Here is a 16,781-nt window from a genome sequence, read left to right as displayed (position 1 = left end):
AATTGAATATTACAACCAATAAATAAGTTAAATTGTAACAAGATGAAGCGGAGAAAACAAAAGTCAGGCTTTATCTCATAAAAGGTCATTTGTGCAGTAAGAAACAATGGAAACAGCATTTTCAGTTTTTGATGCAAAAACATTTTATTCTCAAATGCAAAATGTGTAAAAAAGAAAAATCTCCATCAGAAATGTGGGGTTTGTATTTACTCAATTCACAAATCATATGTAATCATTTTCAGTTTTACTTTTTCATACTGACAGTGAACATTATTGACTGTTTTCAGAAATCAAATTAAGCAATATATAATGTACAAAGTCTCTTTTTAGGACCTGTTATGATTAAGGGTGAAACAACAGACAGGATTGCAGAGCCTAAAGTACGAGTATCAGCGTGTGAATAATAAATACCTCATTGTGAGGAAAGAGCAGCATTTGTCAAAGTTACAGAGGAAATGTTCCTACTTTTACTTCACTTTAAAATAAATATTAGACAACCTAAGTCCACCTTGTAGTGTGGCATCCATAGTTCTGCCTAACAGGACACTTCCAGCTCTATGAACAGTTAACATCCCAAATGCAGCCGCGGTGTTTTCTTCTTCCTCGCTGCTTCACTGTGTCATCGTGGAAAATCAAAGGACGGTTACCTCAAAACAGTCGTTACTATCTGACGCCCTCAGAAGACAACGTGTTCTGTATTCCTTCGCCTGAAGTCGTGTCTGGAAGAGGCGAGGGGAAGAATCAAAATATCTTGTTTAAGTTCAAACTGTAAACAGTATACCCTTGTAGGTGTATAATTTGCATTTTATAAATCGATCAGATGGATTTAGTTCTCAGCAAAGGGCAGAAGATTCATTTAATCATTCCTAAGCAGCTAAAAGTCACTCAATAAATATTATAAATGAAATCACATTGATTTGAAAATCAATTTGGGGTTATAATCTCAAATATGCTTAGAATAATGGAACAAAGGAGACACAATTAATGCACAAAAGGCAGCGACGATTGGTTTGTGCCATCCTTTACCTCTTGTGTGCATGATAGAGCTTGAAAATATGTGATGATTAAAGATGGGAAACACCTCATTCATCATATCGCCATAGAATGCTTTCAGAAAATACAATTTGAAATGTTCTGTCTTTTTTCCTACATTTTGTAATTCTGCATTCAAATCAGGTTGCTACAAAGACGAGGTTGCTGGTCGGCTCCTCACCTCAATGTGCGGAATGCAGTGATGGAAGTCCACCATGTCGGTGACTAACCTGTCGGACCGCGTTGTGTAGAGTTTTCTGGGGATCTGTGAAAAATCGGAGCAATCGGAGTGTTCGTTAAAGCAGTTAGAGCTGTTTAAAGTGATGAGCAAATAGAATCTATCACTGTAATGGGAAAGAATGTTAGAAATAGAATGAGAGTTAGAAAGAGAGTGAAGGTGTTAAAGCCATATGGTCATCGCTGGATCATGTGGACCTGAAAGGGGCTAAAAATGCGTTTGAACCTATAGATAAAGGCCTCTGATGCCTCCTTCCTCACAATATGAAATCATCAATCAGCCCATGTCTGCCCTTTGCTCATTCAAAATGTCGCATCCACCTTTGGACAATAAAAGCCAAACTGCCTAGATTCCATCTACACATTCCTTGCATCAGATCGAGTGTTAGGAGATAAGAGAGAGATGTTTGTTCTGGTTTCCAAACATTGGTGACGTTGGCATTTGCTTCTCGGCTGGACATTATAAGGACATTACCAACATTGGTAACGGGTCATCAGCTGGTTTGGGGCGTGACCGTCACATTTTGTTACTCACAGCTTTACGATTATTTTTGGCCGACCTTTAGCGGATGTCCTGGGGGCATCGCTGTGTTTGTTGGGTTTGTGGTCAACATAATGTTTTGGGTTCACGACAAAAAGAGTAAAAACATATGGAGGATGAGAACAAAAGCATTTTCAAAGTTTTGTGACCTCAGTTGTTGTAGCATTCTATCTGGCATTTTGATCCAAAATGAGTTAAGCACATAACCTTCCTCAGAGAAGGAGGCTTTATGTCTCTGTGGGGTTGTTTTTGTATATTTCCAATTTATGGTTTAAATATCTAAACAAAGTCAACAGTTGTAAGAGTTCAGCTGGCTGGAGAGGCAAAACTTTAAAGCCCTGAGAGTCCAAACTGATCTGAGAGCAAATAGAGACGCAGACACACCAAGGTCACGATCCACTTCACTTCAGTTAGATGAGTTTGTTAGACGATATTGGATTGTAAAAGTTGAAAAGATCAAGGTTAGTAGTTTAGTGGGCACTTGGGCTATGAATACCTCAATACTTAGATGTATATTTTCAATTGAGGCAAAGGTTTCCCTCTCAGAAGCTGAACTGGAGGGACATTGCAATGTGGACACTTGACTCAAAACCCCATCGTCATTCTCAAACACTGGGTTCTCCCGCAAAGTATTCTCAAAGGCATAGGGAGCGAGGGTGTGCCTACAATGTAAAGGAGATTTGGATCATGAATAAAAATCCTTTTACAGGACAGCAAACTTCAAAACTCTACAGAAAATAAGGCAGATGCGCTCACACTAGGGTCGCAGTCTTTTGGGTCCGTATGCATTTCTTGTGGATGAAGGTCAAAATCCCAACGATAGCACAAACGAGGCAGAGGCTTCCCACGAGGCAGGCGCCGACGAGTGGAGGGTCCACGGGCATGGAGAGCATCTCACCGCAGCGCTCCCCGTGGTACTGCCAGTATTTACCTACAGGGCATCTGAAGCAGGAGAGAATAAAGCCGCAAAGGTCAAAGATCACAGGTGGAAATGTGCGCTAAATACATATGGAAGTCTAAGCAGGGAAGGGTTGGAAAAAGGCATGTGTTCTTCCGCTTGCTCAGTTGTTCTGTACCTGCAGGCGGCTCCGTGTCCGGGGATTATCTCACACGATCCCCCGTTGAGGCAGTAATGGGGCTGCAGGGTGCAGGCGCTCTGACAGGGCAGGCCGTCCACCGCGCCGTAGCCCGGATTGCACACGCACTCGGCCTCGTCGCTCCAACTGTTCACCACGCAGCGTGAAAACTCATTGCACGCCAGGAATTTGCAGGGGTCGGCTTGGTCAGCTGGAAGAGACAGGAGGACAAAAGGACGAGACAGGCGGAGGAAATAAGGACAGGAGAAGGGGACAGCTCATTAACATGAACGCAGCGTCCACCTGTCTGACATTGTGTACAGAAACAGGGGTGAAATTAAAGGGCATTTTGATTGATGTGAACCAAAGACGTCTGCACTCAATGAGCAGTCAGGCACGATTATGAACTCTTCCACGTCAAAGAATATTAGATTTCATTCGCATCACATCTCCAAAAGGACAGCAGAGGGAGAATTCGAGCGGTGGTGGGAAGCGGCCATGAGTCTTTGCCTCGGCCTCACCTGGTTCTACTTCCAAGGAGCGGCTGTCGATCTCGATGTCGAGCCGCTTGGACGCGGCGTTGCAGAAGTCTTCCAGCACGCAGTGAACGGCCTCCGTGGCGTTGTACGGCACTGGCTCGTCCAGTTTCATCCGGCTGTTCACCACCACGCTGCCATTCCGGAAGTTGAGGATTTCCAGCTGCTTGAATCCGGTTAAATTGGACTGCAGATACGGCAGAAGCTGGAAAGCATATTGAATGAAGATAATTAATACACTGCTTAATTCAGTCTAGTCTTAATCTGACTATTGCCTTATAATTTGTCAGGAAGCGAGGCAGAATTTGCTCATTTGAGGGAACGATTTCCAATTAATTTGTGTCAGTAAACAAAGTGACAGCGACTGTTATCTGTGTCCTCCTGAGAGAAAGAGATCATCAACACTTAACGACATGAGCGGCTTGAATCAGGTTGTCATAGCACTGCTGATATTGAATCACTTTAATTATTGTAATTTGATTTAAAGTGTGAATGCAGTGAATTATACACAGTCACATGTTGATGTCAGCGTTAAATCCTGGTAAGTGTGTCATGAGATGCAGAGGAAAGTGGAGGTGTTAGTATAAGAACACAGAGCGAAGAGAACACATGGTGGAAAGATCAAACGACTAGGACAGAAAAGAGTCGCACAACAACAAAGCTATCTTTAGACTGCCACTGCGACGTGTCTGCATGATCAGCACCGCAACATCTGACTAAAGATACACCTGCGCTGTAAGCACACACACACCCATGTGCCCATACAAGAGTCCGCTTGTGTATTAATATCGTTCATGTTGTAGCTTTTAAATCAGCCGAGCATCAGCTGTGGAGGACGTTTTGTGTTAAGTCTTGCTGCTCCTCATCAGGCAGCTGTGGTGTCATATTATGTGCAGTTTCTTTGCACAGGCAGAAATAGACGGCGTGTGATCATTCTCACCTGTGTGTCAAAGTCATGTGACAGCCATAGTAGCACAGATCTCCAGGATTAGTTTGTGTTTTGCTATGGCAGTCAGGACTTATTCTATCTAGTGTGACACTTCCTGTGTAGTGAATTAATTGTATACATCCATCCAGACTACATGTGTTTCTGTATTGATTTCCTGATGAGATAACATAATGATACAAACCTATATCACTTAACATGAACACTAACATCAATAAAACAAACAGGTTTAACTTCATTAACAACACTCCCAGGATCAATCGATCAATTAATTACTTCACCACTTCACTTCACCACTTAACCTCCTAAGTAAAGCTCAATGACTGTTACTGAATCTGTTCTCTAGAAAGTGAAATTGTGTTAGTTTTGCGGTACATTTAAGACTTTAACCATGGGAGCTGCAGCTAACCAGTGTTGAGCTGAAACAAGGCAATTTTATAGTTGGTTCATTTAAAAGGACAATTAAAGGCAAAAACAGATAACACTTCAATGTTAAGCCAAGAAAAGTAACCGAGCAAGGATTTTAGAGTACCGCCAAACATTAATGTTACTTATGGAGGACCGACTGAGCCCCATCAGTCTCCACGGTCTCCTGAGCATGAAACAGACGAGCTCATTCTGTGCTGACTTTGGTCCAGTCGCTGCATCACAGTCCAAAGGTTGTAATGATTTAAGAGCAGCAATAACATCACAACTGTCAACTTGACAAAACGTTTTGGGAAATTAATAAATGAAACATGAGTGGGAGCATCCGTGACCCCCGGGGGCAGATTGTTCCACTAATGAACAAACGGCCACGTCACTACAGTATATGGGTCACAGTTTTGGTGAAGCTTCCTTTAATGCATCATGAAGCCAACTGAACTAATGGGAAATAATAATGTGCTATTTCTTCATCCAAAAGTTACAGTTTCACTTGCAACTTTAAAAACTGACTTGCAACTGCAGAGTAGTGAGCTGGATCTATTAAGACTATGGACTCCAGCTGATGACGGTGGTGATATTTAAGCGAGGAGGAAGTCGAGCTGCTGATTTAATGGATTCGGATCAATTTTCATTGATCTGACCTGCTCTCCTCTATCCAGTCCAGAGGAGGCAACATCAAACCAGCGCAGTGTGAGACGGAGAGATTACAAAGCCTTAGCCGGCCCAGCTGTAGAGCCAGAGATAAGAGGCCTTAAGGATCTCTGCTCTGATTGGGTTACTTCACTTATCACCAGCAGACAGTTTACTGAGGCCCGGCTCCCTACAGTTAATAGTCTCTGAGAGAAGGACACAGAGGCCTAAACTAGTTCAGCCTGTAGAACAGCTGGACACACACACCGCGTAGTGTTTGGTCATCCATTTATCTCAATGGAGAATGTCTTAAATTCTTAAATTGGCTCCTACTTTGCTCCATTTCCTTCCACACAAGGTCAAAGCTATCTGGCTTTCCACAACTCCAGAACTTTGGATGAACAGAATACTACCTTTCTGCCTTTATAACGTGAATGTGCATGTAGTCGTGACAGAACCAAGACTATATTTGCAGTGTATGACAGTCTGAAGGGTTCTTCTGAGGGTACACATGTACAGTATCTACTGGTTCTCCCTTCTCTGATCCCGAATGTCAAAACGAAGAATGTTTTGCTGCTATGAAAATGTTTCAAACTCAACCTCCATGTCCAATTTTATTGGCTGCTTCACAAACCAGTAGGTACAGGAGAAATGGAGTTATGGCAAAGGTAAGCAGGGGAACTGCAAGGTGCTGTAGGCTGATTTATAGATGCGGAGGACAGTGAACCTACAGAATCACAAACAAGGCCGACTACCCAGCATAGCAACGCATTATGTCCATATAAATGGGCTGTACAATGGACATTTAGCATTCCTGTGTCTCATGTGTCTCTTTCGGTCTGAAAAGCCCATTTGAAGGAGAACAGTTCCACTATTCCTAATGTAAGCTAATGTAAATACTAATCAGTCAAAACATTTCACCACATTTGTTTTGCCAGGAAGAATTACAGCTTAGTATTTTGATTAGTTCGGTGAAGTGCAGAAAGTCTAATTTGGGCAACCATTCAAGATTGGAGATGGAGAGTTATTACATTATTGTATTACAGGCATCTATATGTGCATATTCCAATTTGTTTCCATGTCACCCCTCCTGTTTTATATTCCCTGATTCAAGGTGAAAATAATCTGTAAAATCTGTCATCTGTACAAGCCGACAGATCCTGTTTCAAGCTGCAAAATCAAACATTAAACATCAGTAAAGGTGCGTACAATAAACCAAAAATCAACACAAATTGGTTGTGTGCGCTTCCTTCTCACTGCCTAGAGAGAACACTGGGCCAACCTGCTCCAGTAGCTCACATTTCATCTGCTCTGCTCTTTGGCTTTGCTGCAAACGCACAATCCAATTTGTATTGATGTTCCTCCACAGTTTGAAGCTGAGGCCTTTACATAACACAGAGCACCTATGAGCGAGCCTAAAAATATGCTTCCTCCGTCAACCTCGGGGTAAGTCTTGAAAATAAACAGGGATGTCAACTGATGCTTCTCTCTTTGATCTGCTCTAATGGCTGCAGGTTTAAAGAGACACAGTTCACACCAAATTTAAAACTTATTTAGATGAAATAAGCAATGCAGACAATCTGTCATGAGTGAGAGAAGAAAGTGAAGAAAAGTTGTCGTCCCTGCACCGGGGTTATCTGCACAATGGGTTCAAAGCTATTCCACTTCAAACGATCTTTGATTTACTTTATTTAGACGTGATCATGAGCGATTATTTCAATGGAAAGTAGATACGTACACTGTACCACAGTAGCATACATACAGATGTCAAAACAAAACTTACACAACTGACTGCACTAATCAGATTGAAACCAATAATAGCACAATATGTGCCGTGCTGGGAGTGACCAGAATTACTTAAAGCCTCTTACCATGGGTCACAAACCTCTGCGGACGGGAGTGAATCAGACAAACCCCAAGTCCCAACATTCTGTCTACTCTGCGTCACAGCCGAGTACAACTCAAAGCCATTCTTTCACAACAGAATAGGCTATTGTGATTTTCATAATGTTAGCAAGTAGGAGAAGTCGACTAAGCTTTGTTCATTAATTAACTGATGAAAGAACTGTTAAAGCACTTTAAACGCACTGAATAAAACTTTAAACCTTGTAAATTATTCTACCCATGATAAATTACCAAAGTGAATTTTCCAAATCATGGTTGACGTGGAATTTCATTACTGAGTCAACAAAGAATCCAAAGTTATAGCAGAGTTCAACGAATGAAGGCAAAATAAACCATTCAAACAAGAAAAGCAAGCTGGAAAACAGACAGACAGAAGCTAAGCAGCTGCGGAGAGGAGGTCAGGTTTGTGTCCATGTTAAGGACGAATGCAAAGCTGAGAAAATAAGATGAATATGTTAGAAATATCAGTTCAGATGGTTAGATACGGCATGAGGAACGGTTAGGTAAGACATGGAAAGCTCGTGCTCTCTCTGAGGCACTGGAGAGGCAATAGAAGTTCCAATATGGAGAGAAATACCGGTATGGAGGCTAAGGTCGTCTGTCTCCGAGGCCCAGACTTACTGGACGCTGCAGGGTTTGGCAAGTTTCTGGACCCAGGGTGTTGTGTCTAAGTGGAACAGATGCATTTGACCAAATATTAATGAACGCAGACACAGTGGCTCCACTGAAAGGAGAAGATTTCCATACTATTTGAATTTGGCCTTTGCACGATTTGAGTATTCGTGATTGAGGAACATGTGGAGTAAAACATAGCAGCAGTGAGGATAAGGTTGAACGGTGGATTGAACATTTGTGGTACAGAACGATTGCACATAAGCAGCAACTTGTGTTTCACTTAAAGCCGACAACAGTTCAACACTATATTGCACCAACATACAGTTCAACTCGAGGCTACAGATACGAGATCAAAGCATGCAGAGAGATGATGATGCTTGTGTACCTACCAGCTCCAGGAAGGTGTTCTCCAGTGACTTATACTCTGGAGAGCTCTTGTTGAACAGGTCGTCAGAAAACATCAGGTTAGTGACCCTCAAGCTAAAGAAAACCACTAACTCTTTACTCTTGTCCACCGCAGCCATCAGAGGGGTGCTGGCTTGTCTCATGGCCGGCACAGCGGTCGATTCATGAGGTCGTTCTTCAGACGCTGACGGGAATCCACTACCGCTGTGTTCCTCTAGAGGCGGGGTCACATCAGCCTCTCCTTCCCCTAACTGAATCGGTTCTACATCCTCTGGATTGTGTAAGTTCACAGCTGCTATGTCCGCAGAGGCCGGGGTCACTCCGCCTTGACCTCCGCTTGACTCCTCTCTCTCCTCTGGGGCTGCTGCTCTCTCCGGAGGCGATGGCACCGGCCCATCCTTTGGATCCGGGTCAATCCGTTGCCCTTCGCTATCATTAGGCGACGGAACAGAGACTTGCGTCGGTTCTGTGGACTCTCGGGGGCTGAAGGTCACCTCAGTTGGTGCATCAGAAATTGCTCCTCCATTTTGTGAGTCTGCAGTCGTTGGAAGGACATCCTCAATCTGTGTCTCAACGGTCACATCAGCTGGTTTAGGTAATTCTAAAAAGAAAAGAATGATATTTGACACAGATTCATTTGGAACAAAATAAACTACTCCAGCTTTAAAACAAGGAAAAGTTGGAATGTTTGTTAGTAGAAGAAAGAAATAAGGAGTAACTGTTGTGGATGGATATGGATTTAGTTTGGGCATCCCGCTCTAAAGTGATCATATTACACTGACACCTAGAACCTCCAAACACATCCATCAAATCTCACTGCTGTGCTGATCTGGCCGCCTTAGATTCAGAGCTTTATAATTCACATCGATTCTGTGTAAATACTTCACCCTGGCCTCTATTTGCACTAAATTATTCCAGGTCTACATGCTGCACTTCCATGGCAGAATGTGTTCAAGTTAACACACTGCATGCTGGCAGGTTTGATGTGTGATACATGGCATGCAGCCATACCATCACGCTGCTGCTCTGGTTTCTCTCCACTTTCTCACGCTCGATTATCCAATTAGTCTTAAATTTCTGGTGATTACTTCCCGTTTGTTTGCATCTCCAGGGTGAGCCCTTCATGCACTCTCACCTACAGCATATATGTCCATCACCTTCCCAAGCAAGATTAAGACTCTTCATATAAACATGATTATAAATTGCTGCACACACATATAGCAGGAGTTGTCTTACCTTCTGTCATCTCTTCTCCAGCCTCAGTTTGTGGTATTTCTGTCAGTTCTGGCTCGGCTTCCTCTTCCTGCTCTGTGACAGTTTCTGGCATGGTGACTGGTGGCGCGATGCCACTACCATCCTCGCCGGCTTCTGCAGCGGATTCAATCACTGCTACCGGCGGATTCTCCTGGCTGTCTCCAGATGAAGGTTCTGGGAGGATGTTGGGGATGAAAGGCACAAATGTTTGTGTTTCTGGTCTGACTGTCAAAGCGCCAAGTGAGATCTCCGTTGTGCCTGCCACTGTGGGGAAGAAGCCTTGGGTAGGAGCGGCGTCCGCTGCTGCAGTCGGAGTGAGGTCGTCCAGGGATGCAACACTCTCATAGGGATTCATGCCAAGCTCAGCGACTGGATGAAGTGTGGTCACTGAGAAGGAATGCATATAAACACACACACAGCTTTAAAATCCCTGTTTAATTCAGTTTTACTCTGTTGTGAGTGTGATATTTTGCTCACCAGCCTCAAAATGGAGCGTTTGTATGTCCACAGGCAATGACGTCTCCTGTCTTAAGGCCTTTGTAATGATGTACTTCAGTTTAGGTGCATTTACATCTGCATCTGTGTTTGGCTCCACAGGGCCCTCAGGCTCGGCGTGAAGCTCAGTGTCTCCATTAAAGACCACAGCATAACGCACGGACACGTCCTCTGACCTGAGGGACACAGTGAAACACGTCAAGACACGCTGAGACTTATTTGATAGCACAGGGTCTTTTGTAGTCAGGAAGAAGATGGGATATTTGCCGGGATGTAATCGTTTCTTTTGATACCTGAGCACAACTCAGGAGCATTGTTCTGTCACAGTGAATCACAGCACACTAAGAAACTGAATGGAGAGAAAGTTCTGCCCAAAAACCTCATGAAAACCTCATTCAACCTACCGGAATCCCACAACCCGAACTTCTTTGAATCCCGGGACTTTTTCGAACACATGAAGCATCTAGAAAAGAGAAGATATTCAGAGTAAAATCAGTATTTCATCAGCATCCACCTTGGATTTGCTCCGTATTGACCAATAAGCTCCTTTCACACTTCAGCCAGCACAGCTCGGAGCAACAAAAACATTTGCTGTCAAACAGGAAAACACTCTTTCCATCACGCTTGCGTGTTTGGCATTAGAGGTTTGATAATAAACCCGATTAGCAGAGTCCTGCACACTGCACACATTCCTCTACTCACACAAAGACACATCTGAACATGGTGGTGATGGCTGCTTTTACTTACACAACGTTGTTATTGGCACCCACATGTATTTTCGTGGGGACATTGTGAGGTTTGCAGTGCTGTGTGTGTTTGCCTGGTAGACTGTGTGGGACATGGCGCTGCGGGCGAGTTCACAGCTGCGTCTGATTGTCACCGTTAGAGCTAATTGTCAATGAGGCACCGGCATACTTCTGTTGACGAGCTTGTTTGTCAAATACAAGTGTTAATAAAAGGCTGGCGTCAATCTTTCTCTGCATGTAAGTCTGGATGAGTCCCTGTCGCTCCAACGCTCAATTTCAGACATTGTGCTTTTTGTTTCACCACATTTTCTCAGTTTAATGCACTACAGAAATGCAACCAGTGAAAGAAAGCCAAACGTACTTGACTGACATCTTTTCTATTTGATTCTTTAGTTAATAAACGACAGGATGCACACGTGTAAATGTACTCGCCTCCTAACACGTCCACAGTGTCAGAGGCCTGACTCACAATCCATGGCTGACCAATCAGAGCAGAGTGGGGCTTAAGCGGCTCATATCTAAAACAAGCTATTTTCACTCACTGTGCATATTTGTGTTAAGACAAGGGAGAGAAGAAATGGTTGTTAATCACTTTTTTGCACATTGAAGAAAGCTGAAGCTTGAAAACAGAAGCTGTAAAGGAAAAATGAAAACAGGAGCACAATTTGTTCGTGTCCCCTTTAAATGAACTCCTATGCTAATGCTTTTAACACGATCAGAAGTCAAGAGTCAGCAAGAGTCAATGCCTTCTTAGTCAGAGTTAATCTCTATATGATTGGATCTTACTATTCCAGGCTTGTGGCCATTTGGAAGCTTTTAAAGTTACTAAAGCTGTTAAAGCAGCCAGGGGTTTAGTTTACAGTACAGCTTACATTATAATATAGCAGGAGCTGGCTGTGGAGGTAATTGTGAGACATGATGTTGTGCAGCATCATGAAGCTACGGAGGTCCTCAGGAAGCATTAACAATCTTTTAAAAGTTGTGTTGGAAGTGAGAACGCAGACAGCTTCGAGACATCCTAACATTTCCGGTGAGTCTGTGAACCGTGGATGTTCTTACCTTGTCTGTGAGATCTTGAGTGATGTCTTGGTACTGAGGAGCAGCAGGGTCACTGAGCAGCTCGCTGTACCGTGGGTCCACAATGGTGACACTGAACTCTACGACGTATCGCTCGTATATCTCTGGTATCATATTCAGATCGTCTTGAATCTGGCAAACAAAAGCTGAATTACATTGCAGCTCCTGCGACGTGTTGAATATTTTGTTTGAATTGTAAGTGACACTGAACTCACATCCTCTGCGCCAGTTGGAAGCTGAAGTACTGGAGGAGTCCAAGTGCCTGAGACAAAACAGTGTAACAGATTTATGAAAGTCATACTCATTCAACAGCATTGATATCGCTCTCTGACAGCATTTAACCACCTTAACTGGAAAGGGCTTGTACTGTGTTTCACTCACATTCTCTTCCTGGCTCCACTGTTGCAGTTTGGAGTCTGGAAATGAAAGAATTTACTTCTTAGGATTATAGTTTATGTTGTTGTCACCATTCGTTAATCAGAAAGATCCAGTTTTAAGCTTTGGGGAACTTGAATAAAATATATTCTAAAAGATTCTTTAGATTTTGCCACAAATAACACCAAAACAAAAACTAACTTGGGGACAATATTGAGCAATAAGAAAAAAGGAAAGCAATAAATAAAGTTTGTACCTACCCGTCAATTTCGTCCAGATCAGTGACTCGCTGGAAGTAAAGAAAGGAGCTCAGTCAGCTTTCTGCTTTTTGCATTTAGTAGTTTACAGAGCAAAAAGCTACAAATGAATACAAATCCCAGCCATACATAATAAATAAGGTGTATAGTGCAGTGAATATGCAGTACCCACTCTGGCCACCAGGTCTAGGTGCTCCTCAGACCTGCTGAAGTTGAGGGCCAGGTCATCCATGCACAGGTTCTCATGCTGGCAGGTTTGGACCCAGGCGCTGTACTCCTCTGAGTTCGGGACTCGGTCCAAGAAGATGCGAAACGCCTCCCAAATTGCCTCCTGACAAACTGACACAGACGTTGCATAATTTGTTGACTTTTATTAGAGGGACGTCCGTCAAATATGCAAAACAGTTGGCACGTTTAAGACATTCAAATCAAATCTTGTGACGGCACAGTGGAGGTTGAGCAGAAAGGCCAGCAGCCATTGTTCTTCAATATGTGAACACCAAGTTGGCACGAAGGACACATGAGATGGAAATGGGACTGGAGTGAAGCCTGCAGAAATCAAATCAGCGAGGATGAAGAAGAGTGTTGGTATTGATCTTGGCATCACTCTGAGTTATCTGGGACTTGAAGCTTTAAATCAGCTTTTTTTTCCCCCCCTGCTGAAGCAACATTTTCATGCAGCACATCTCCACACAATCTAGTTTCCCTTCGACGTGTTATTATTCTAAATCACAAAAACACTATACGACGTAAAGAGAACCACAAAATGCAGCTATTTATAAACTCACAATCCCTTTCGGTAAAGGTCAAATTAAAACACGATGCATGCCTATGACATTTGGTGACTATTAAGAATCATGAGTGCAAAGACCCCCTGAAGCTGTGTTTCATTTGGCTCCATGGGGAACAAGCTCCACAAAGTCCAATAACTTGATGACTGTGTGCAATCTATTCTCATACAAGCTCATTCCTGGAGCAATGTGATTACCAGCAACACCTCACATTAATATGCACTTACAGAACAACTAAGGTGGCTAAGGCCACAGCAGCGTTACAGAACAATTAGTATATTATAGCCAATTGTAACAGCCGGTGTGGCAATCTTCGTATAACAAATCATCCATCTGGCTTTGACAAAGGAGTGCAGAGGTTTGCGTTTGGACATTATTATGCGTCTCCATACAATGGCCTGAAATCAGTGTCAAAACAGCTTCAGAATTGCCATGGCATCGCGCGTCGTCTACAGCCTCATCCTCTCAATGTCGGGCAACAAAGGATGAAGACAAATAAACATGAGATTTAAAGGGAAGGCAACATATTTGTCATATTTCTATCATCCAGGCACAAACGTCTTACCTCTAAGTCTGTAGTAGGCGCGGTGGCTCGTGATGACGGCCTTCATCGTCTCCTGCGGACAGAGTTTGACCCCGGTGGTGAAGAGCGTCGACCTCTTCGACCTCACACTGCCGCCATGTCTGATCGTTCTGGAAGCTTCCAGTAAGTGCCTGAATTTTACATCATTGAGTCCGGAAAGGGCGTGATCGTGAAGCCCTGCAAGAGAAGGCGCCAAATGTGTAAGTGGCTTGATTCAAACCGTGTGACATGGCGAAGAAATAAAGCAAACAACCACAACCACTGTCTGGGAAGTATGCTGTCCTTTTGAGTCAGCTGCTATCTTTGTTAATCTGGTGGTGTGTATTCAGGGATTAGGCTGTTCATACTAACTACCCTTACACACTATTTGATTTGGCAGATGCTTAATCCAACAAGGACATTATCTAATAGCATCTGTCTGACCCTCTAGGTTCACTGCCGGACTTGTGCTCTCACACTGCTTATAATTAACAACACTGGCAACCAAGAGCGTGTTACCTCGAAAATTGTTGTGATTGTAATTTGAACTGCATACAAAGCAGTGTGCTTGCTCTTTTAGGTGAAATGGGTGATTTCATCTGTATAGTTTGTTGACCTAAGCACAGTGTAATACAGGTTTGAGCCTGGAGCTTAAAGTTGTTGGTTTGTGACCGGGAGGTTGTCATTTTCAATCACTGCGCTTTGCAAAACGTGCAGATGGGCAGAGAGAGCAAGTGAGTAACACTCTCTCTCACTCTCGGGAAGTGTTTCTGAGAGGCCCCCGGGCGACTCGACCCCAAGTTGCATCACTGAAGCTGCTCAGTGGCCGACAGTGCGAGGCCGAGGTCGTACCAGGCAGTGAGAAGAAAAGTATAAAAGTGGGTTATAGCAGTAAACGATGTGCATTCTCAGCAAACCTTGTGAGTAAAAGGAACCCATCAGAGTTTAATTGTTCACAAAAAACAATTTGATCACGCTGTTTGTTGCTCCCAAGGTAGAATAACTAAGTAATTCCATATACAGGTGGCCTATTTGTGCAGATTATAGTACCTATTATGAGACATTGCACACAGTATGAGGGAAATTGACCTAATTTTCTGATCACCTTAGTAAAAAAGCAAGTTCTCCAACACAGGCCCAGGTGAACAAAGCTATTTTGGATGAAAGGTGTTCCTTCTGATGCCATGTGGCCAACCCCGGAGACCTACTTAAGACAATAAAACAGGATTTATGAGCTTCAAAAGACCAGACTGGAGGTCAGGAAGTACCAAACTGCACCTCTTCTGGATTTAAGGGCCAAAGTGAAGGTCTGTGTGTGTACTTGAGCAGTAGATGGACACAATATCACAAACAACCTGCATAATCTAATGTGATGCAATTGGAAAGCAACAAACACTAGCATTGCAAAGCTCACAATGTTTATGAGTCTGCATTTTAATCTGTTAAATTAGAATAAAGAATTAAAATGCATTATTTTCTGCTTCAAATAAACATCAGAATCACACAGAACACAGCGTTAAATTGCTGAATTATATATAGCAACCTGGTACAACGACTGATTGTTCTCCCCGAGCTAAATTTGGCTCATGACCAAGAACATGCAAAGAATGCTTGGCCATTGATGTGGCATGTAGATTTAACGGAAGCAATTATTTCCCTGATTAGTGTCTGTCAGGCTCAATTCCTGTCGGCCAATAACTTCGGCAATCCCACATGATTTCATTGACAGCTGTGTCACCGAGACAGCATCTGAAATGATTTTGTGAATCAGTGAGCCTAAAGCCTGATATGCACATGTGCAGAGATGAGCGCCAGGATGAGAAGTGTCTGTGTGTGTGTGGCTATTAAATGGCCTTTAATGCCCAGTGCAGCTGCAAAGGCCTCACAGCAGAATTACAAGCCAGAAAAGATTAGCATCCTGCCACACTGAGAACAGAATGGCTCTTGTTTTCTGCAGAATAATGAGCTCACCCAGGCACAACGCGACCGGCAACGATGCAAACGCTATCGCCGCCCCAAACGATGCAATCTATCTCACCGCACTTATTACATGACGCTTTTATTCGCTGTAAATATTCATGGTCTTAAAGAGGACGGCTGGCTGTGCTTGGCGTGGTTCTGTGTGAAACACGGAGGATGAGCTTCTTTGCAGATTTAAAGGTCTCCAATACTGCAGCGTCACACTCACTCACACTTGTTGCCCATAAAGTGGATCAGCGCCTCTTTACACCTGAAAGGCACTAGACCATTTCACCACCTCTTTGATAGATGAGCTGGGGAAGGTCTTCACAGAAAAATATTGTTTCTAATATTGGCTAAAGTGCCAGTTAACTGGGCAGTGAGGTTTTTCTTTCATTTGTTAGAATTTTAGTGCTCAAGGACAATTAGGAATATCGAGCTCTTCTTCTCTGCAAGACTCAGACACAAAGAAAATGTCGATTAAATGTCTAGTCTAATCCTCAATCTAATATATGGATATAAGAAAACTTGTTGCAAAGTTAATAAAGGCAACAATCTAAACTCATTTATATTCCATGTGCATCAGTCTTACCTTTGATTTGATTGGATTGCAGGGTAAATACAAACAATGTGAGGAGTACTCCTGCCTTCCAAAGCATCATGGGCTAATTTAGGTGGCTTTCAAGTCTGATGATGTCATTGGTATAGAGACCATTACGAAAGCAACAGTAGAATCCAGAGAATCTTTATCTTGAGTCCATTGCCAAATGCAGACGTCTCATTCTCCAGTTCTTCAGCTGGTCAGCAGGCACCAAAGCGGGGAGTCCGGTCCACTCCGGTCCTGTCAGCTCAGTTCTTCAGCAGCAGACTGAGTTCTCTCTCGTATGCTGCTTGATCCCTGGAGACAACAAAGGAT

The 16,781-nt window shown here is 43.3% G+C and overlaps 1 protein-coding gene across 1 annotated transcript; it reads right to left on the bottom strand.

Annotated features, from left to right (window-relative positions):
- Positions 1–632: 632 nt before the first annotated feature.
- On the bottom strand, positions 633–16,524 carry impg1b (interphotoreceptor matrix proteoglycan 1b). Its single transcript, XM_076165531.1, has 16 exons — positions 16,458–16,524; positions 13,910–14,104; positions 12,722–12,892; positions 12,137–12,183; positions 11,904–12,053; positions 10,503–10,561; positions 10,081–10,274; positions 9,586–9,990; positions 8,334–8,935; positions 7,907–7,996; positions 3,408–3,627; positions 2,887–3,097; positions 2,567–2,752; positions 2,307–2,472; positions 1,191–1,297; positions 633–693 (listed from the first exon to the last, which is right to left on the bottom strand). Exons 1-16 carry the CDS (start codon positions 16,522–16,524, stop codon positions 633–635), a joined length of 2,931 nt encoding a protein of 976 aa, XP_076021646.1.
- Positions 16,525–16,781: the final 257 nt, after the last annotated feature.

This window comes from Genypterus blacodes, unplaced genomic scaffold (genome assembly GCF_046128005.1).
Source record: "Genypterus blacodes isolate CSIRO-AG114 ecotype Tasmania unplaced genomic scaffold, CSIRO-AGI_Gbla_v1 ptg000147l_1, whole genome shotgun sequence".
NCBI lineage: Eukaryota > Metazoa > Chordata > Actinopteri > Ophidiiformes > Ophidiidae > Genypterus > Genypterus blacodes.
This window is presented reverse-complemented; position numbering and strand designations above follow the sequence as displayed.